Source organism: Podarcis gaigeae (genome assembly GCF_964106915.1).
Source record: "Podarcis gaigeae genome assembly, chromosome: 10".
Lineage (NCBI taxonomy): Eukaryota > Metazoa > Chordata > Lepidosauria > Squamata > Lacertidae > Podarcis > Podarcis gaigeae.
In genome coordinates, this window is record NC_139686.1 from 24,887,715 (window position 1) to 24,909,975 (window position 22,261).

The window sequence follows — 22,261 nt, forward strand, 5'->3', positions numbered from 1 at the left end:
ATGCTGTATGTGTCTTCTGTAGCACACTCCATATGGTGGCATTAAAAGTCTTAATTCTTTAATATCTTATCCAAGGCTGCAGCATTAGATTGGTTAATCAGATAAACTGATTTAGAAATCTTCTGAGGAATTTAAAAAGGGTGTGCTCAGTTTAATCCACTAAAATTCATATGAGGGGAGAGCGCTGTTGCACTCATGGCTTCCCAGTGGTATATGGTTGGCCATGGTGAGAACAAGATGGTGGACAAGATGGGCCTTTGGTCTGATCCACAAGGCTCTACCTGAGACAAATTCCCCAAATGAAAGCCAAGAATCCAACAATAGGCATGAACAGATCGGACTTAGAAATTTGTAGCCCATGTTGCCTCATTAGGTAAGAACTGTGGTGAGGAATCTGTGGTCCGTAGGAGAATATATATATATATATCACACACACACACACACACACACCCCACTGCTTTTGTTCATCAACTAATCTGATTTATGGATTCTACTTAGATCATAGTTTACCTGGTCTACCTACTTGTCTTCCTCCATATACCAGAGTAGCCCCTTCTTTCACGCCAGTTTCACAATATTTCAGAAGCTTATCCAAATGTCCTTTATGGTTTTGTGGACCATGGTCTGTAGATCTGTCAAGTGGGTCACCAATTTTCATCTTTTTGGCTTCTTCCACCTACGGATTCCACCAAAGGAGAGGAAAAAGTATCTGGCAACTACTAAAACCCTTTTGGGCAATAATGCTGGCATCCCATCCGAAGAAGTAGTTTGTAATGAGGTGTTAAAGTTATCTGGAGAAGAAAGGGAAATTGTCCTTTGTCCTGCTAGCTGGAGGACTCTCACAAAATGGAACAGAAGCTCATATTCTTTGCTCTTGTGCCAATCAATAAGTAGCCTTTTAGATGGGAGAGCTGTGTGTTCTGTCCCCTGCCCCGGCAAACTTATATACTGCATGGGTGCCACAATATGATTTGTGCCATGCTGGGGCCAGCAATTTATACTAATACACTCATGCCCATAGAATTTGACATACCCGCTCTCCCCTTGCATTGGCACCAGGCAGACAGACGAGTCGCTTGGCAAAACTTCCTGGGGTTTCAAACAAAGCAAAAACACTGTGAAACTATTGGGTTTTTAACCAGTGGTCCTCCAGATGTTGCTGGACTACAGTTCCCAGCATCCCTGACTGTTGGCTGTGCTGCCTGGGAGTTGAAGTCCAACAACATTTAGAAGGCCATAGGTTAGCCACACCGGGCTTAGCCCCATTTCAGCCTTCCCTGACCAGGTGCCCTTCAGATGTTGTGGACTACAACTCCCATCATCCCTGATCATTGGGCCAGGTAGTCTGGGAGTCCAACAACCTCTGGAAGGCACCTTGTTGGCTACGTCTGGTGTGTAGTGGAAAGGCTCCTAAGGCAAAAATCATGTTTAATCTCACGTTTCAAATTTCTTACCACTCTCCTAACAAATTCGTCGTGGACTGATTCTTCCACAAAAAGTCTGCCGGCTGCAATGCAGTTCTCTCCTTTGTTGAAGAAAACGGCTCCCATGCCCTGCATTGGAAGAAAAAGAACATGCCGTGAGCATGCTTTTTTTGTTATCTTAAGCTATTTTTTTCCTTCCATTTTCATTTTCTATATGGAAGCCTGTGAACATATAGAACATACAGTGAATTTGAGCATTTTTATTTTCTACTATTAATTTAAAATGTTCTTTATCTTACCAGGTAAAGGGGAAGGGGTTGGGTTGTCTATGTTTTTATTTTATGATGGGTTTTGTGTTCTTTATATTGTGATTTTATGTTGTGAACCACCCTGAGATCTACGGGTATAGGGCGGTAAGCAAATTTAATAAATAATTATAATTTCAGAGCAGTGTCATAACCACAGTTCTCTAGCGCAGCAGCACAATTTACAATACACTATGGAGCAAGTTCACCAGAGCCTTTTTAAAGCCGGCTTACCATTCTCACAGCTTTGTCAAGTTCACAGTCGTTGAATATGATCAGTGGGGATTTTCCGCCCAGTTCCAAAGAAACCTTCTTCAGATTGCTGACAGCGCAGCTGTAAAAATGATGATGAAAGCATTCAGAATTCAGTATCATTCCTCCTGATAGCCAGTGAAGGGAAGTTATATAAACTTATATAAGTAAGCATATTCTGTGAAGGGAATAGGGGCCTCTTAACCCAACCCTAACCCTGCGGAAAGCCATCTAATTAGACTTTAATTTGATTTTGACCTATTTTTAGGAGGTAATTTAATTATTGTTTGATTTTATACTAATGTTATATATCTGATGTTGGCCGCCCTGAGCCTGAATTGGCCGGGGAGGGCGGGATATAAATAAAAGTTTATTTATTTATTTTATTTTTATTATTATTATTATTATTATTATTATTATTATTATTATTATTATATTAACAACAGTGGTGGACTTGGGTACTATAGATCCCTGTTCGAGGCCAGAATTTGGCATGCACCCCCCCTTTCCAAAGGCAAGTAAGGAGATGCTTGGGTTTGGGAAGGAGGTACAAGGGACGTGGGTGTCACTGTGGTCTAAACCACTGAGCCTCTTGGGTTTCCAGTTGGAAGGTTGGCAGTTTGAATCCCTGCGAGAGAGTGAGCTCCCATTGTTTGTCCCAGCTCTTGCCAGCCTAGCAGTTCAAAAGAATACCAGTGCAAGTAGATAAATAGGTACCGCTGCAGCAGGGAGGTAAACAGTGTTTCTGTGTGCTCTGGTTTCCGTCACAGTGTTCCGTTGCACCAGAAGCGGTTTGGTCATGCTGGCCACATGACCCAGAAAACTGTTTGTGGACAAACGCTGGCTCGCTCAGCCTGAAAGTGAGATGAGCGCCGCAACCCCATAGTCGCCGGACTGGACTTAACTGTCCAGGGGTCCTTTACCTTTACAAGTGCTCTGGCAGGGTCCTAGAGCCCTCTCACCTCCTCCCCAAATCTGGCTTTGAGGAGGGAGGATTCTAGGACAGTGTCAGGGCCTCACACTTCCTTCCCAAAAACAGTGCTTTGAGACAGTGCCCAGTGCATGCGCATCACTTGCACAGCCCTAAATCCACCCCTGCTAACAACATCACTACCCTTGACAGACCACAGCTCCCAGAATTCTTGGCGGGAAGCCATGACTGGTACCAAAATAAACCAAGTTCTATTTACAGATTGAACATTTACTATGGCTCAGGTCCAAAGTTCCTCCTCCATTCACATAATGGAGAGAACAATATCACCACCAACTCCTTGCTCTGCCTGCAACCCTTGCCCAGCACCATAGCCCATGCTATTTCCAAAGGTCACCCGACTTGCAGCAGCAGATTTTTGTGGGGGGAAAGGAAGGTGGAGGTCCTCTTTTCTAGTCATGAAAGGAAAAGTAGCATCCAAATCAATCTCTACATACAGGTTTCTTTTTACACCAGAGGCAGGGAAATTGTGGCATGCCAGGTGTTGTTGGACTCCAGTTCCTATCAGCCTATTGCCAATGTGGTCAATGGTCAAAGGTGATGGGAGTTGTAGTCTAGAGGAATCTTGAGAGCTACAGGTTCTTCCACCCCTACAGTGGTACCTTGGTTCTTGAACGTCTCTGTTGATGAACATTTCGGAACCTAAACTCAAACGTGCTTCTGCTGTGTGTTTTTCAATTTTCTCATATGAATTTGCAGAAAACTGCGTCTCGGTTTTCTAATGTTTTGGAACTCCAATGGTCTTCCAGAATGGATTATGTTTGAGAACCAAGATACCCCTGTACTTTACATTGTCAGTGTAGGGAGACACATAGCAAAAGCCACGCAGCTCATGGCTGTACGAAAACATCTCTATGTGAAGGCCATGCTCTAAAAATGTACAGCGTGCAAAAATGGGGGTGGGCAATGAATACCTTACCTCTTCATGATTTGTTTCCCAGTTGGTGTTGAGCCAGTGAACCCAAGTTTACGAATGTCTGGGTGATCGGACAAGCGTTGCCCTGTTGAACCTGTGACATAAGTATAATTAAATGTTGAGCTTTAGTGTCATTGCGGACTTTGTTTATTTCAGTGATTTAGTTGTGCTGCACCCCATTCCCTCCATCCTCTTTGAACAGAAAAGAGAAACCATTGCATCACTGCTTTACCTGAACCAGGTATAATATTGATAACGCCTTTGGGAATTCCTGCTTTCACAGAGAGCTCTGCAAACTTTAAGGCAGTCAGTGGAGTTACCTATGTAAAAACACACCATGATTTTACCAGACTGGCTGATGGTATGCAGACATACAGGCAAAGAAGGTTCTAACAGAAGACAGTTTAAGTCAATTATAACATCGTGATAACATAAAACCAACACAGATGATCTATCTGTCGTATGGTATAAGGAAAATTGCAATGTTTACAAAATCCTGTAGCATGGTTTAGGGTTTTTTAAAAAAGGAATTGTATTATTCCCCCACCCCTTTCTTTCTTTATTGTTCTTGTTTTTATTTAGCTGAGTTATAACACCGGCCTTTGTATTTTTGATGTTGGAGGACAGAATTGTGTGTGACTGCCCCATCATCACCAGCAGTCTTGAAGTAAGATTCAGTTGCCTGTCTGGTCAGCTTTTGTGCAGGGAAAAGGAGAGTGCACTGCCTTGACTCAGGCGGCAAAGTGTTTTGAGATGGCCCTGGTAGGATTTCCCCCCTCAGAGTGTGAAATGTGATTTCCATTGTTAACCCTCTTCTACAATAGCACATTCTTCCTTTATCAGTGCACTTTCTATCAAGGTCAATCAGGGGATGACATTGGTAAAAACTGTCTGGGGCAGGGGTGGGGAACCTTCTTTAGCCTGAAGCCACATGTCAGTGGTGGGTGGTGTTATGCACTGAAGTTCTCACCCTGGGCCAGCAGGGGGATACTGTAGATAGTTTTCACTCAGGTCCACATATGCAAATAAGGGATTGAAAGTGGCGTTCAGTGATTGGATAGTTACAGAAAATGGTTGCTGTTGCTTTCTAGTGGAGCTCTATATAAGCAGGCTGGCTGAACCCTTCAGTTCAGTTCTGTTCTGGCCTGTGAATAAACAAGAGCTGTTTGAAGAATTGCTGTGTCATCTGATATGTTCAAGGTGGGGTCAGAGGCAAAAGTGGGTAGGGCAATGAACATGAATTTGCTTTGGTACAGCAGGCTTGTTTCTGGATACACATCCCCGACTTGCACATCCCTTTCTTGACTCCCTCCAAGCCTTGTTGGCATAAACTCCAGCTAGGCAAAAGTGCAAAGTAGGTGGAAAGGAGGGCTGATAGGGGGTGTGGTTTGGGGAGAGAGACATGGCTAAGAAGCAGGTAAGGCTTGCAGAATATCTGAGAATCTCAAGAGAGAGACCCAGAAGCCTGCATTTCGCTCCTGGACATGAGGTTCCCTACCCCTACTGTAGACTGGAGGAGTGCCATATATCAAGACATTATCAGCCTGCTTGATGTTTACCTGTGCTGGTTTCAGAACTAAAGTGTTGCCAGCAGCCAAACACACTGCACTCTTCCATGCGAGCATCATTAGTGGGTAGTTCCAGGGAATGACAATTCCACAGACACTTTAAATTGCAAGCAGGGGGAAAAATACAGAAATAAAACTGGTTTTTAAAATAAATTTGCTATTAGTAAAAAACTGAATCTTATCTAATTCCATTAGCAGAAGAAGAAGAATTTGTCTTACCCTAAGGGTTCCTTCTTGGTGAAAGTTAAGTTATGGTTTGGCCGTGCATGGTTAATTGGAATGGTAGACCCCTAAATGAGAAAGCAATCGTTATTATTTTTAAATTAAGGTGGTACAAGATGCATCCATCACATCATCACATTTGTTTGAACAACATGTTTGCTGTTAGCAGGCTCCTCCAGATGGCCTGTTTATTGATTTGCTTGCACAAGCTTACGTGGAGGTTACATTATATGCAGTCTTTATTGAGCTTTTCCTCTGGTTTGTTTCCTCTTAATCATCCATTTCTCCCACACCATTTAGTGCTTTTCCCTGTCACTTTCCTAGCTGCTAAAAGCCCAATTATTTTAAAGAGGGTTTGTTGCTCTGTAACTTGGCCTCTCGCAGTGAGGGAACCTCCAGAAGGCCCTTGGCACTGAACCTCAATGTCCGGGCAGAACGATGGGGGTGGAGACGCTCCTTCAGGTATACTGGACTGAGGCCATTTAGGGCTTTAAAGGTCAGCACCAACACCTTGAATTGTGCTTGGAAATGTACTGGGAGCCAATTTAGATCTTTCATGACTGGTGTTATGTGGTCTCAGTGGCCGCTCCCAGTCACTAGTCTAGCTGCCGCGTTCTGGATTAGTTGTAGTTTCCAGGTCACCTCCAAATGTAGCCCCACGTAGAACACATTGCAGTAGTCCAAGTGAGAGATAACTAGAGCATGCACCACTCTGGCGAGACAGTCCGCAGGTAGATAGGGTCTCAGGCTGTGTACCAGATGGAGCTGGTAGACAGCTGCCCTGGACAGAGAATTGACCTGCGCCTCCATGGACAGCTGTGAGTCCAAAATGACTCCCAGGCTGCGCACCTGGTCCTTCAGGGGCACCATTCAGGACCAGGGAGTCCTCCACACCTGCCTGCCTCCTGTCCCCCAAAAACAGTACTTCTGTCTTGTCATGATTCAACCTCAATCTGTTAGCTGCCATCCATCCTCCAGCCTAAATCTACACACTTCAGTCCTTCCTGCAAAATACTGACAGTCTGGAGGAATATCAGGTGATGTCCCTCTGGCCTAAAGAGGGAATTCCAGCATGAACAGTCACATTAATGCTGCTTAGGTGGGACTCCATAGCCCTACGTAAGCTTAGCTGATAGTCTGTGTTGCAAGGAGCCTCCCCCCCCCCCAGCTCATTCCTGGCCATGGATTGCCGCCATCTTCTATAGCAGGGATGGTGGACAATTTACTGCCAGAGAGCAGGCAGAGACTTACTGTATGTCTGATCTTAGTACTGTACTAACAACCACAGTGCTAACACTGGAGATACGTTTATCTCCAGTCTTAGGGCTGAGAATGGCAATAACAGATCTCTGTGCTGGACATATGACATCAGGTAACAGAAAGCAGTGTACAGCTTGCTTAAAATGGCCTCGCAGTCTAGCAGGCTTAATAAGCGCCTGTACCACCACCCTGATTCTATAGGAATCACGTGTGACAACATGATACTCCTGCAACAAGCAGGATCTTGGAAGGATATTTTTTTTCTCATACATCAAATGAATAGGAAAAATATATCGATGGAAACCCATGCTAATTCTCTGAAAAGGACCGATGTGTGCAAGAGCATGAATCCCCTTGTTGTTTTCCCAAGGATCAAGGCCAACTCAAATGTTAGCTTGCCTGTATTTTGTCACACCATCCAGCAAAGTATCGGAATGTTTGCACTGACATTCCGATGTGGGTCTTCAACGCCAGTGTGTAAACAGCTCCTGAATCAATAGCTTCAATGGTTGCCAGTTCCTCTTGGTGTTCTTCCATCAAATCGGCAAGTCTTTAAAATGAAATAATGACATACAATGTAAAACAAAAAATGGTGTGTCTGTAATGCCCTGTATCCAAATTTATGATGCAGATTCGTTAATATTTTGAGTAGAACCAATGGTTTTAGTGAAATGACCAAAGTGTGTGATTTGAGAATCGTGACTTTTATGCTGCAAAAGCACTGAAGATGGGAAAGCATTCTACATCTCCATGCACACATAGAGGAAATCAGAGGGGCAGGAAAGAGCCAGGTAAAACTGTGTCAGATTAGGACCGTGAAGCTCGCTGGCTGACTTTGAGTCAGGCACTACAGTGGTACCTCTGGATGCGAATGGGATTCGTTTCGGAGCTCCGTTCGCACCCTGAAGCGAATGCAACCCACGTCTGTGCGTCTGCATGTGCATGGGTTGCGATTCGCCTCTTCCGCGCATGCGTGTGATGTTATTTTGAGCATCTGCGCAAGTGGCGAAACCCGGAAGTAACACGCTCCGTTACTTCCGGGTGGCTGTGGAGTGTAACCTGCAAACGCTCAACCTGAAGCACATTTAACCCAAGGTATGACTGTATTTCGCAGCTTAACCTACATTGCAGGGTTGTTGTGAGGATAAAATGGGGAAAATATATGTATGTCAGCTTCAGCACCTTGGAGGAAAGACAGAAATCCGCCCCCCCCCCCAATCCAGATTCTTCTGTGGGTCGTGAAGTTCTGAATTACCAGGTCTTTCTATGAAGCAGACAGATGTGTCAGAAATCTACATTTCTTCCCTTTTTGTTTTCTGGGTGCCATTCAAATTAGTGCACATAAACAAACTTGGTGCAGTTCACATATATTTTCCTTACAATGTGCTGTTCTGCAAATTGTGGAATCTTGATGGAATCTTGATGGAAATGAAACAATCATTTCAAGATTCCCTTTTGAGGGTGATTTGATCAATGCACATAGGAGCATGTGTGCTTATTTGCATTGGTAACTTGCTGGGTGTGTGTGTGTGTGCAAATGGTGGCAAACTGCATGCAAATAAAAGAAAAGAGGGATCTGCAGGAAAAATGCAGCACAGGAAGCCAATTGTCAAGGGATTGCCAATTGCCGAAGGAATGCACACGGCAGATAGTCATCTATTGTCAAAACTGACACAATCATTTCTATGGCTCTGAATATCAACACACCCCAGTCTAGCATCTAGGCAGCTTTTTTCAGGTCTGTGCTCTATGGAGCAGCTGTAGCAACAGGGAGCCACTCCACCAGTTTATGTACTTCCTCCCAAAGGGATGCACACACGTATCCAGAGACTACATCTGTGTGGAAGCTGCTTTCGCTCTTCCCTCTTCAATCCCCTCCTGATTCTGGGAAACAGTGGTGCAGGAGAGGGTGGGGAAGCACTTGGCACTTCGCTTGCCTGACCTGCCTCTTCCTCCTCTTCTTCTGACCCATCCTGTGCTCCACCCTCCAGCTCTGAAGATTCCCCTGCCTCTGACTTTTGCCACCTGACTGGTACAGTTCCCCACAAATCACTGCCCCCCTCTCCCAAGTCAGACTGCAGCCCCCCTTCCCCCAGTGGACACTCATCAATGTCCCGCCAGTCCCCGACACCGCTTTCAATGCAAAAACAATTCAATGAATAATTATGTGCTCCTAGGGCAGGTGCTGTCAGGACACGGGTGGCGCTGTGGGTTAAACCACAGAGCCTAGGACTTGCCGATCAGAAAGTTGGTGGTTCAAATCCCCGTGACGGGGTGAGCTCCCGTTGCTCGGTCCCTGCTCCTGCCAACCTAGCAGTTCGAAAGCACATCAAAGTGCAAGTAGATAAACAGGTACTACTGCGGAGGGAAGGTAAACAGTGTTTCCTTGCGCTTCTCTGGTTTGCCAGAAGCGGCTTAGTCATGCTGGCCACATGACCCAGAAGCTGTACGCTGGCTCCCTCGGCCAATAAATCAAGATGAGCGCTGCAACACTCCACCCCAGAGTCGGCCATGACTGGACCTAATGGTCAGGGGTCCCTTTACCTTTAGGGCAGGTGCTCATAATCAGAACTCTGCTCCTTTACCAATTCCAGAATCATATATGTACATAATTCTTTGCAGAACATCCACAGAATCTGACCTTCTAACATAGGATTATTCATTGGGGATATATAATATATATATATATAATATTTTATGCAGGTTTTGGTGTCCTCGGGTGTCTTCCCGTGTAAAAGTTGGGGTGTCTAGGCGACGTTTCGACGAGGTCTCACTCGTCATCTTCAGGCTGGTGCTTTCGGCTTCTTGTTACTGGAACAGAGCGGGATCCCGTTCTTGTTCCAGTAACAAGAAGCCGAAAGCACCAGCCTGAAGATGACGAGTGAGACCTCGTCGAAACGTCGCCTAGACACCCCAACTTTTACACGGGAAGACACCCGAGGACACCAAAACCTGCATTCCTGTACCCGTGAAAATCTACGAAAACATAATATTTTATATATATATAAAATTTTACTGCTTTATTCAAATAGGGCATAGCATGATTTTACTCAGGTAATAAAGGAGACCTATGAGACATGGAACATACAGAGCTGCAACTGGTTTCTTATACATGCCATACCTGTACAATATTCTCCCTCTGTCTCTTGCATTCATCTTTCCCCATTCACCATGTTCAAAGGCATTCTTCGCTGCCGCAACTGCTTTGTCAACATCGGCCGCTGTAGCGAGCGACACTTTGGCAATCACCTGCCATAAATATAGAGAGAGGCTTGGTCAGAATTAACCTTGCTGCTGAGCTTCCTTCCTCCAAAGCATAGATGCCAGCAGGCAGAGCAATCCCAGGCAACAACAACAACAACATACAAGCACCATTCTGTTGGCATAAAGCTCCTCCTTCCACCTAGCAGTATTGCTGCTGGGGGAGCCTAGTGGAAAACCCTGTAAAAGGGATGTTCCAAGGGTGGGGTGCAGGCAAGGCTGAGTCATCCCAGAATCCGCTGGACCCCAAGTCAGTCTCAACAGTCATCTCAAGCTGGTGTTGGACCCAATCACTGTGCCAGCCTAGAACTGTCACAGGTAATAATTTGTGATATGGCACCATGTGCAAGGAAAAAATTTGGCCCAACAAATGGATCTTCTCAACCTTGTGCCCCCTCGGCTCAGCGCCCTGTGCAGGGGAACTGCCCACACTGCCCTAAATCCAGCGCTGCAGGGATCAGGCCCCGTGATCCTTCCGCTCTTGAGAGCAGGACTCAGACCAATGGCTTTAAGATATAAGAAAGGAGATTCCGACTAAACATCAGGAAGAACTTTCTGACGGTAAGAGCTGTTCAACAGTGAAACGGACTCAGAAGGTGTGGAATCTCCTTCCTTGGGGGTTTTTAAGCAGAGATTGGATGGCCATCTGTCATGGATGTTTTAGTTGAGATTCCTGCATTAGAGGGGGTTGGACTAGATAACACTTGGGGGCCCTTCCAACTCTACAATTCTATGATTACATCACTCTGTAAAGCCCCACTGGCAAGGAGATGGGAGTTTGCCTTGCACTCTAACATACTACACTACAACAGGGAAGAGAAGGGATGGAGAATCACTCCATCAGTGCGGCTGAGAGATGAACAACTTTTGGCACCTCCTAATTTAGAACTTTTCCATCCCAGCTGGCCATACAACTTGTAGACATTGTGACCAGTGGCAGTGTGTTATTGCCTTTTCAACTCAGATTCTCTAACTCAGATTCTCTAACTCAGGTTGCTCTGGCACAACGGAGGGGATTCCTTGTGTAGTATTTACTACGTTTTTAAAGAGTTCTGCATAATCCAGATACAAAGGACTCAGAGAAAGACAATGTGGACACTAAGGGTTAACTCACAGATCCATCGGTTGGATTTATAGAGTCGTATGTTCCCCCGTCTTCAGCATTCACAAACTGCCCATTAATAAAACACTGATATGGCATCTTCACAGTCATACGATTGACATCTTTTGAAACCTAACGGCAAAACAAAAACCACAAGCTTTAGTTTGTCCTCTGAACTAGCATGTGTGGACTATGACCAATGAACTTCCTGCAGAAAACATTAAGCAAAACAAACATATATTTTGAACAGTTCCAATACATTTGTAGCCCATATTAGGATCCAAATAAGATCCCATTGATTAGTGTGTGGGATTTAATCTTCAGTTTACCTTCAGACAAATGATCTATATGTCAGGTGATTTGATTCTAACAGCTACAGTTGTACCTTGGATCCTGAACGCCTTGCGAGTCAAACGTTTTGGCTCCTGAATGCCGCAGACCTGGAAGTGATTGTTCCAGTTTGTGAACGTTCTTTGGAATCTGAACATCCGATGTGGCTTCTGCAGCTTCCATTGGAAGCCATGCCTTGGTTTCCGAACGTTTTGGAAGTCGAACGGACTCCATTCGACTTCTGAGGTATGACTGTACTAGAATCAATATTATTATCCTGGTGCCTTCCAATTGGGACTGATGGGAATTATAGTCCAAAAGCACAGCACACTATGTCAAACTATGGCTCAGCTCACAGCAGCAGCAGCAGCCGGACTCAACGAAGAGCAGAGTGGCTGCAATTTCCTCTCTGAGAGCCTACATATTTCTATGTTTGCTTGGCTTAGTGTTACATGCAAACTGGGCCAATGTATGCCCAGGGATGCACTATGTTCTACAGAGGGCCCTTGCAATGTAAAATTTCTCCCTTACTACACACCTTGTCAATTTACTAGCGTAATGAAAGAAAATGGAAAAAAAAATTAAGCTACTAACATAATCAATTACTAATTCTTCCTCCTTGTCTTCTCCCCTGTGTTTTCTGACAACCATTTGGATGAACTCTCCAAACTTGGGTGCCATATAGACATCTTCATTCTGTAGCTCAAGTTCACCACATATTTGCTTAATCTCTTCAATCATCCTTGGGAGACAAAGAAATCAAACAAGTGAAAGTTGACCAAAACAGTGAAATCAATAGAAAACTGAATGGGACGATCGCATGTGGCTGCTTTCATTTCTCTCTCCCCCCCCCCCGCCCCTTTTGCACTGACTACATCATGAATCATTGAATCTTCATCTTTCAAATGGCATTTTGGAGCCACACTGTTTTAAATGGGAGACATCAGAGTTGGCAGCCTGGAGGTGTACCTCAGCAGAGGTGCAAGAGTGGATTCAGGCTATGTTCAAGCAACTTAACTTACACTGAGTGACAAATTGCTCGAAGTGAGGAGTTAGGCTAGAGGTAGTAGTAATACAGTGGTACCTCGGGTTAAGTACTTAATTCGTTCCGGAGGTCCGTTCTTAACCTGAAACTGTTCTTAACCTGAAGCACCACTTTACCTAACAGGGCCTCCCACTGCCGCTGCGCCACCAGAGCACAATTTCTGTTCTCATCCTGAAGCAAAGTTCTTAACCTGAGGTACTATTTCTGGGTTAGTGGAGTCTGTAACCTGAAGCGTCTGTAACCTGAGGTACCACTGTATAAGACTTGATGGGACCCTAATGGCTCCCAAGATCACTTGATCCCTTCCTGGCCTTCAAGCTGGGACTGGTGTTATGGTGGTTCTACAATGTAGCAAAGATCAAGCCAGAAGTCTGTCTGTTTGCAATCTGACCAGAGCCAGCCCAGCCACAATTCCATGCACAGAAGCTGACCAGACTGGCAGCTGCATCTTACCTTCAACACTGCTGACACCTGAGGGAAGCAACAGGCTAGCTTTAGAAGGTTAGGCTCTGCTTCCAGCATCTCTGAGTTGAGACCTTACAGGAGGTTGGCTTACCTAACAACATCCATAGAAGACGCGCCAGATTTAAAGAAGTCAGTGGTATCCTCAATTACAGCCACGTTGCTCAAAATTCCCTTCCAAATGGACTGCAAGATATGGAAAATGTGTGAGACAACGATACAAACAAATCCATCTACCAATGAAGCAAGTTGGTCTACATATCATGCTTTGTAGAAACTAACATCTTTGAACTAGGCCCCACTATGGACTTCCTAACTAGCCTGCAATGTTAAGCCAAAGCCCTGAGGTCCAGCTCTGAGGACCTTCTGGCGGTTCCCTCCCTGCAAGGTTACAGGGAACCAGGCAGAGGGCCTTCTCGGTAGTGGCGCCCGCCCTGTGGAATGCCCTCCCTTCAGATGTCAAGGAAATAAACAACTATCTGACTTTTAGAAAACCTCTGGGCAGCCCTGTTTAGGGAAGTTTTTAATGTTTGATATTTTATTGTATTTTAATATTCTGTTGGAAGCCGCCCAGAGTGGTTGGGGAGACCCGGCCAGATGGGCAGGGTATAAGTAAGAAATTATTATTAGCCACTTATTATTATTGGCTATTGCATATAGTTTCATTGGATCTCATGTTGTCAGCTGCCCTATAATCCTTCTGAGAGGTAGGCCTGGATATACATTGGATGAATTAATGATATGCATCCTCATGGCCACCTCTCTCTAGTTCTTGAAGTTCCCACACCACTTGTGGTTCTGGTTCTGCTTGGAACAGCCTGAACATGGAACCTGTCAGGGGCTGGCAGGGCTTTGAGGAATTTGTGGCAGAGGCAGGGCCCCCTCAAGGCTGATCCAGAGGAAGGAGCCAGTGATTTGTGGAGTTTTGTGCCACCTGCAACTCTACAATTCTGTGATTCTATGATTATTGTTCACTGAGTTCAAAGAGACTTACTCCCAGGGAAGTCTGTGGAACCTTATTTATTACTTAGATAAAGGTAAAGGGACCCCTGACCATTAGGTCCAGTCATGACCGACTCTGGGGTTGCGGAGCTCATCTCGCTTTATTGGCCGAGGAAGCCAGCATTTGTCTGCAGACGGCTTTCAGGTCATGTGGTCAGCATGACTAAGCCGCTTCTGGCGAACCAGAGCAGCGCACGGAAATGCTGTTTACCTTCCCGCCAGAGTGGTACCTATTTATCTACTTGCACTTTGACGTGCTTTCGAACTGCTAGGTTGGCAGGAGCTGGGACCGAGCAACGGGAGCTCACCCTGTTGTGGGGATTCGAACTGCCGACCTTCTGATCGGCAAGTCCTAGGCTCTGTGGTTTAACCCACAGTGCCACAGCGCACTAAAATGTTCTAGGCTTTGTAGAAAGGCTAAAAAACACAGTGTGCGCCTCCAGGTTTAAAAGCCCACTGCACACATTCATTGATTTTCTCTGTCAAAACACAGAAATGGTTTACCTTGATATTTTCTGCCATCTCTTTCTCTTCTTCAGTAAGTTCTATGGCAGACAGCTCATCCGCGGAGAAGTATTTAGATGCTGGTATCATTCTCCCATCTTCAAACTGTAGATTTCTTACCAGCAACTACAGAAAAAGAAACAAATATAAAAAGAAGCTAGCGGTGTAAAAAACACACAAAAAACCTGTAATAAACAAAGCCCCCATTCTAAGCTTTTATAATTATTAACAAGGCAGCAATACACTTTTTTAAAAAACCCACGCTCAACCAGCAGGTTCCATTTAAAGATCCAATACTAAGAATAGTTAAAACAAATCAAAGCCACAGAAATAGGGTGACACATATCTCAGGTGTCACAGGGCAGGGTAAAACTGTGCATCTTCAGAATCCTAGAATCACAGTGCCATCACAAAGTCAGTCCTTGTTTTGAATGGCATAATATTCACATTGAAATCATTAGGGATTTTCCTTGATGTTATCCACCACATATAATTTTGGTTCAAACTCTATGATTCTATGATCACTTAGAATTGCAGTTCATTCTTATGTCCAAACCCCAAGACTGCTTCTGAAATGCTTACCATCTTTCCATCATTACCAAACAGAACCAGCCCATTCTCCGTTACAAGACCAGGTTTTGCAGCACCTTTTATTGCCAGTTCTTGACCCAGAGGTGGTGAACCATGAAGTAATGATGACCCATAGAAAGTAACCATCTGTTTTTTAATATATAAAAAAAGATTATTATTTTTTACAAAAAGGAAAAAATTCAGCAAATAGTGGGCAGCAATGCTTGGATTTTACACAACTGGCCAAGTTGGATAGAACCAATCTATTTGGTCTTGCCTTTCAGTGGTACTTTATGGGGAAATTCCTGTTGTAAACTATATCATGCAAAAGGAATATTTCGGCGCCAATTATAAGTGCATCTAAATCATGGATGAGGAACTTGTGGTCCTCCAGATGTTGTTGGATTGCAACTCCAGCAGCCTCAGCAATAATGGACAATGGCCAGCAGTGTTGAGAGGTGTGTTCCAACAACATCTGGAGGGCCACAGATTCCCCTCCCTGATCTAAATGAATGTCCTTCACAAAAGTATGATTCAAGAGATAAAAGCAAAAGAGTATCATTTCTTTGTCATTAATATATTTTACATTAGAAGCACCTACTGGCTATTTTACCAAGGCTGGATCGAGACACATCAAAGAAGTGTTTCAGTTGAAAGCATTGTAAATTAAAACAGGGAAAACAGGACTCCACATTGCCATAATGTTCTGGTGCACATACAATGCATATAAATTGCTTTTATATACCAGTCTAGCTGAGTCCTAAATCATTATTCTTTCAGCAGTCATGTACCGATCCTCATTCTTGATAAGACCTTGATCTATACTCATTTGGTTATCAAAAGGCAACAGAATATGCTTGTTGTAATGTACATTGTTTACCTTGTCATCAATCATTGCCCAAGCTCCAGGTACTTTATCATGCCCTCGGATCCAGTTGTGCAAAGCTGCAGCTGATTGATCCCAAGAAATCTAGGAAACCAAAATGCACAAGTTACTTGTTCCTACTTACATACCATATTATACTGTTAAGCCATTCCAAATAAAAGATGTGACCAGCTAAGTTTGTAATTGGAATGAGCTTTCGTGTGCATGCATACTTCTTCAGATACACATGAAATGTATCTTCATATACACACAAAAGCTCATACCAATAACAAACGTAGTTGGTCTCTAAGGTGCTACTGGAAGGATTTTTTTTATTTTGACTACGGCAGACCAACACGGCTACCTACCTATATCTAAGTCATTCCAAATAATGGTTAATTGGTCAAGGGCTGTGTTTGATAAAGTATGGCTTACTGTGACAGAAGCCCCTACCTTTCTTCCTCCAGTATGTCCACAAGCAGATTGAAAGCTTTCACTTCTATTTTTTTTTCATATATAAAAGTGTTTTTTGTTTTTGTTTTTTCAAAAAGAACATAAGAACAAAACCCCCTTTATCAAACATTCTCTCTCCCCACTCACCCCCATCCCCTGATCACAGAACCCTATGGGGAAATGTTTTTCCAAACTTTCAAATGTGAGTCTAGTGATGTCCTGTTGAGTATGTGATGAAAGGATATGACGTTTCTATAAAATTGACCTTCTCTCCTTTTTCAACTAAAGCTTTAACTTCCTTGATCAGTTGTTCCCCCCCCCCCCCCTGAAAGTGCTATGGTCCAAACTTTTTGTTTCCATTGTGACATTTGCCAAATGTTCAAAGGATTTCCAGTTTGGGGCAACAAGTTGCCGAGCTGCTACTAACAGAAGAGGAATCAATTCTTTGTATCTCAGACTGACATTTTCATTTTAAAATATTGCTAACAATACTAAAGTTGGGGTACAAGTAACACTTTGTTTGGGGATCAAACTTATTTCCTCAACAGCATTCTTCCAAAATGGTTGTAATTTGTAATGCCCACCACATATGTATAGTCATGCCAACCTCTTTACACCCTCTCCAGCAAAGAGGAGAGATAGCTTTGTTAATATGAATACACCTCAAAGGTGTTAAATGCCACTTGAGTGAGAGCTTTTCCCCTTCTGTTTTTGATTGACTACAGTTCAGTCTTATCCGTAGACCCTAAAATGAGGAACATCTGTTGAAACACACCAACTTCATAGCTCCTGGTTTTAAGTTGACTTGTGTCAAACAAATCATAGTTAAGGTTAACCACAGTTTATTGGGTTTGGACCATATGAGAGGCTGCAGTTAATAAAAAAAATAGAAACAAGAGCTTCTGATTTATTCCTTACGGTCACACTGCAGGAAGAAAGAGAAAAGGGAAGCAAATGAGCTCAATGTTCATCTAGGCTCTTTCCCCCTCATGATAAACTATGTTTGATCATGACATCTGATTGTGACAATGGCTACAGAGCTGGGAATAATAGCAATCAACATAATAAGATGCAGAGAAAGTTAATGCAGCAGAATATTCATTTAATCCTTGTGCAGTGGGGCAAAATACTAATGTTATTAATGTCAGATGTTACTAAGAGTGCTATTTTGTGAGACAGATTGCAACAGTTGTAAAAAAACAGGTAAAGAGAGAATCTTCTGTCTCAGTGTACTGGCAATGTCCTTATGTAGATAGCATTGCAATATGGTAAGGAACGAACCTTAGCCTAAAATCCTGTAGGATTGCACTGTTAGTCAAGAGGTCTACTTCTGTACAGTTAAGATTGCTTGTCTTTTTCTTCTGTTACCTAGTCCATTACTTGGTATAAATAAGTAAAGGAAACCAGAGGTGGCTGATCTGTGACACTCCAGCTGTTGCTGAACTATAACTTCTGCCATCTGTGACTGCTGGTCATGGTTCCTGGGGCTGATACAAGTTGTAGCTCAACAACATCTGGAGGGCCACATGTTAACCCGTTCGAAGGAACTGACATGAATTTCGTTTTTTGTGTGTGGTGGTCTTTAATAGTTCATCTGTAACCGCTTATATCCTTGCAAGCAGTGTGTTATGATCCTTGCATTAATAATGACACAGAAACCGTTTTTTTTCCAGAACAGATGTTCCATAGAAAAGAAAAACTGGTGATTTCTTTTTGATTTTTTTTAATAGGCTGAGTTAAAGGGAAGAACAGCTGTTCCATATAAATTGATCTCTCACTGGAGATGCCAGGCAGGTCAGGATGTTTCTAATTATAAATGTCTTCTGTGGAGGCATGTTGCACTTTCTTGGAATTCATTCAAGAAAGAGGGTGAGGAGGTTAGCTGTCTTATGACTGTCATAACGTAGGTCTACTACAATTAAAAATCAAATCTGGATCGAAAAAGATAAATCATCGATTAATGGACATTTCCTGTTAAAAGCAATTGGGACTGAATTCGAAGAGCAGTAAAGTTCCTTGTTGACATTAATCTGGGGGATTTGGGATGAAGTCACAGTCAGCACAGCAATAAACGTGTGGGTAGAATAAAGTTATAGTCCAGTTGTAATGTTGCTGGATTCCAACTCCCATCAGCCTTAGCCTGCATGGCCAATGGTCAGGGATGATGGGAGTTGTAGTCTACCTACAGATGTTTGTTACTATTGTTTAGTTCTTTCAATGAATAAATTAGTTATGGAAAGAGGAACATCCTGAGTGTCTATGAAATGTATGTAGAAAGTGTCAAATTTGGCCCTTGTTGGAGGAAACCAGCACAGAGGAAGTTCCAGAACATTCTTCTAGTTTTTCAAGTAATAGCTTATAGATTTCTGACATACCATGGTGTTTTAGTTTAAATTGCACATTGATTTGCGCTCACCAGTACGTGAGGTGTTCCAATTCATTTCGTAAATAAATACATTCAGTAAATAAATACATTCTACAGGGATGAACATTAGTGGCAAACTTACAACTTACACTTTTGTCTTTTGTCATTGGCTGCATTTTAATATAATGCCAAACCACGGTTTAGTGTGAAGTGAATAGGCCTGACCTCCACCAGGGCTTGTGCAATCCCTGCTATCCCCTTCTCCTGTGTGTCTGAGGAGTAGTAGTTTGGAAGCTTTACCTTTTGCTTTTAGTTAATCACAGTCTGTCATTTTGTCTGAATGGACAACTTTATTTTACACTAACTATGTTCAGTATAAATGAACCAGCTTTACAAACCACAGTTTCAAGTTATCTTGTTTTGAAATTAATCATGATTTATGATTCCCAGTTTGGACAAAGCTGACAAACTAAAGCAAAAGCTCCCAACTCCTCTGTTTTAAGAGGAGATGGAGACTGCAGAATCCCATTCATGTTATGCAAAGCTAAACCATGGTTTAGCATCATGCGCAAATACAGCCATTATATCAGAAACCACAGCCACACCTTGGGCCACAGCACACTGTTGCCAACAATACCTCTGCATTTTCTTTCTTCTGAATGCCTTCATAAGTTGCCCCTTCTTCAGGCTGAGTTATATGAGGAGCTTTACCATCAGCAATTAACTGTACAGCTTCTACCTAAACAAAAAAACGACACAATTTTGATTGCTCTAGGAATCAAAATGTTGTTAAATCATTTTTACAGCTATTTAAAGGACCAGTTCAAGCATGTGTGATAGCTGCTTGAAAATCCTATTGAGGGATCAGCATATCAATAGCATTTTATTGGTAGTATTTGTTGCCATGTATTGCCTCAGTACATCTGAACTATAGGCACTTCCACACTGTTCTCAGCCAGAATTTAATTACATATCAGCAAATTCAGGTTGTGTAGTTACAGTTGATTAGGAAGTCTTCCATAAAAACCTGCTTCCTGAGGTTTTTTATGATAAAGAAAGTGAATGGAAAGTGTGAGATAGCACTTTCTTTGACACAGCATTGTCTAACTTCCACACAAATAAATTAGAATGAAAGCGCATTAAACAGCCAACACTGCCTAATTTCCATGCAAAAATGAAACCAAACCAGGATGAATTCCCGGTAAATAGGTCTGGAAGTGCCCTATGAAGTTCTAAATTCAACCAGAAATTAACCTTCGTTTTATTATATTCAGTTAAATATTCAGTAACTTCCTGGATTATATTCAGTTACTTCCTGGATAGGTCTCAGCCCCATGACCATAACAGAAATACAGTAATATTGGCCTACTTCATTAGATCATTGAGGTAATGTGTAGTGGTTAGAGTGTCAGAAAAGGACCTGAGAGACAAGGGTTCAAATCCCCACACTGATGGTTTTTATTGTTTATGTAATGAATCATGCAGAAATTCTGGTTTTAGTATGCTGGCTGTTTGACGTAATAATAAACATTGACATTGACACTTACCGGGTGACCTCAGGCCAGTCACTGCCTCTCAGCCTAATCTACCTCACAGGGTTGTTATGGGGATTGAATGAGGAGGGGAAGAACCATGTACACCACCTTGAGCTCCTTGGAGAAAAAGGTGGGATATAAATGCAACAAATAATAATATATGTGAAAATGTTTGAGCTGTTAGAAAACTGCTAACTAAACAGCAAGTAGTATTATTACCAAATATCTGTCTGACAGTTTGTGCCATATTCTTCTTCAGACCAAAACTCTGATTTTTGAAGTGCCCAACAACATGCCTTTTTAGCTCAGATTGTCTTACCATAGCTTTTATTCCTTCTGGGAAAAGAAACCGATTGTACAGGTCATCAACAGTATCATTTGGGGCAACATCACATTCCCTTTGTAGGAGAATTGGCCCTGTGTCCAGACCATCATCAGCCCAGAAAATGGTGAAGCCAGCCTTCTTATCCCCTTGTATTAAAGTCCTAAATGTAAGCAAAAAGTCAGGTATGAATGAGATCAAAATGTCTTGATAAAACAATATCATTTCATTATTTGCAGCTATGAGACAGGTGTACAGATTGCCTTGCAAACTTTGGAAGAGTCTTTTAAAAAACCCTGCCATCTTACCTGACCGTAAGCCAGTCTGGCTGAAGTTGCCCTTCCCTATTCTATAGTGGGTAGATGGCCACTCCTTGCCTGCTCCCTCTTCATCCTTCAGCCTCCCACCCTTGCCAGCTCCCATGCAAATGGATGCTCAGCTAGGCTTTTATCAAGCCTACTCACCAGTTGATTGCAGAAGCACCTCTATGACGGGGAAGGATCGATGGATGGTAAATAATGGAACCATGCTTCGGACTGTCAATAACGTCCATGGGAATGAACTGTGTGCAGTACGGAAGGACGTTCAGCTCTGCTCCAACTGATTTGTAGGCTTCGATAACTTCCTCGATTGGCTTGCCCTTAACTCTCCACCTTGGGAACTTAAACACAGGGGTTCCATCCTTTTCTGCAGCTGATGCTGGCAAATAAGGGGGAAAGACCACTTGCAAATATTCTTGGTGACTAAAAAACTTACATAGATAGGTAAAATATGTAAGGACACAGCAAGCCCCCTTCTCACCCTGCTTTAGCAGTTGGAGCCAGCCAGGTGTAGACCAGGTATGGAGAACCTCCTGGAAGGGCTTCTAATTTGGCCCACAAAGCAGTTTCCCCCAAGCCACCTGACCCATCCCTGACCAGCAGTGACTTCAAGTCCCGCTGGGATTGGCTACACCCTAAAGTTTCCAATTGGGAATTTTATCCACTGACTACCAGTGACTTCAGCCCCACGGGGATGGGCTAGGAACTTTCTTTGCAACGCAGCTTGAAATCAAGGCATGATGGAAAAGAAAAATGGGTCACCTGACAACATGGTGCCGTCAGGTGATCGATAGGTGGAAAGCCCCACCCACTTATCAAAGTGGGGAAAATTAAGGATCCAGGCCACTGGGCTGAAAAGGTTCCTCACTCCTGATCTAGACCATGTATGGGGTGCCTATGTGTCCTCTTTTATGGACAACAGTTCTCTATTTAAAGAGACTTTCTTGAAGTTGCCTATCCAGAGTTAGCACTTGGACAGCAAGCTGGGTAGGCACCATCTCAAGATGGTGAGATGGACAGTATTTTTTATTTAATCATATAAATGTGCATCTGTAAGTATAAATTAGCAGGTGTACATATTGTGCAAATTTGCGTCCACTTTCAGTGATGTGTTTTCTCTTTACTTGAGCAATCCTTGTGAGAGAAGACAAGACATTGTAGGCTGTTGGAGGATGGATGGCAGCAAG

General features: G+C 43.2%; 1 protein-coding gene across 3 annotated transcripts in view; it reads right to left on the minus strand.

Moving 5' to 3' along the window:
* ALDH1L2 (aldehyde dehydrogenase 1 family member L2) overlaps positions 1-22,261 on the minus strand; it is a 30,646-nt gene that overhangs the window by 2,854 nt on the left and 5,531 nt on the right. For all 3 annotated transcript variants that reach the window (XM_083700125.1, XM_083700124.1, XM_083700126.1), the window contains 18 exons: positions 21,219-21,453; positions 20,752-20,917; positions 19,535-19,636; positions 16,095-16,184; positions 15,227-15,361; positions 14,645-14,770; positions 13,233-13,324; positions 12,226-12,373; positions 11,314-11,433; positions 10,060-10,187; positions 7,338-7,488; positions 5,676-5,746; positions 5,448-5,553; positions 4,121-4,208; positions 3,892-3,982; positions 1,964-2,063; positions 1,455-1,553; positions 511-676 (listed from right to left, as the gene is read on the minus strand). In XM_083700125.1, the coding sequence (XP_083556251.1) occupies positions 511-676; positions 1,455-1,553; positions 1,964-2,063; positions 3,892-3,982; positions 4,121-4,208; positions 5,448-5,553; positions 5,676-5,746; positions 7,338-7,488; positions 10,060-10,187; positions 11,314-11,433; positions 12,226-12,373; positions 13,233-13,324; positions 14,645-14,770; positions 15,227-15,361; positions 16,095-16,184; positions 19,535-19,636; positions 20,752-20,917; positions 21,219-21,307 (2,068 nt within the window). In that variant the 5' untranslated portion in view covers positions 21,308-21,453. The remainder of the gene's footprint in view (positions 1-510; positions 677-1,454; positions 1,554-1,963; positions 2,064-3,891; positions 3,983-4,120; positions 4,209-5,447; positions 5,554-5,675; positions 5,747-7,337; positions 7,489-10,059; positions 10,188-11,313; positions 11,434-12,225; positions 12,374-13,232; positions 13,325-14,644; positions 14,771-15,226; positions 15,362-16,094; positions 16,185-19,534; positions 19,637-20,751; positions 20,918-21,218; positions 21,454-22,261) is intronic.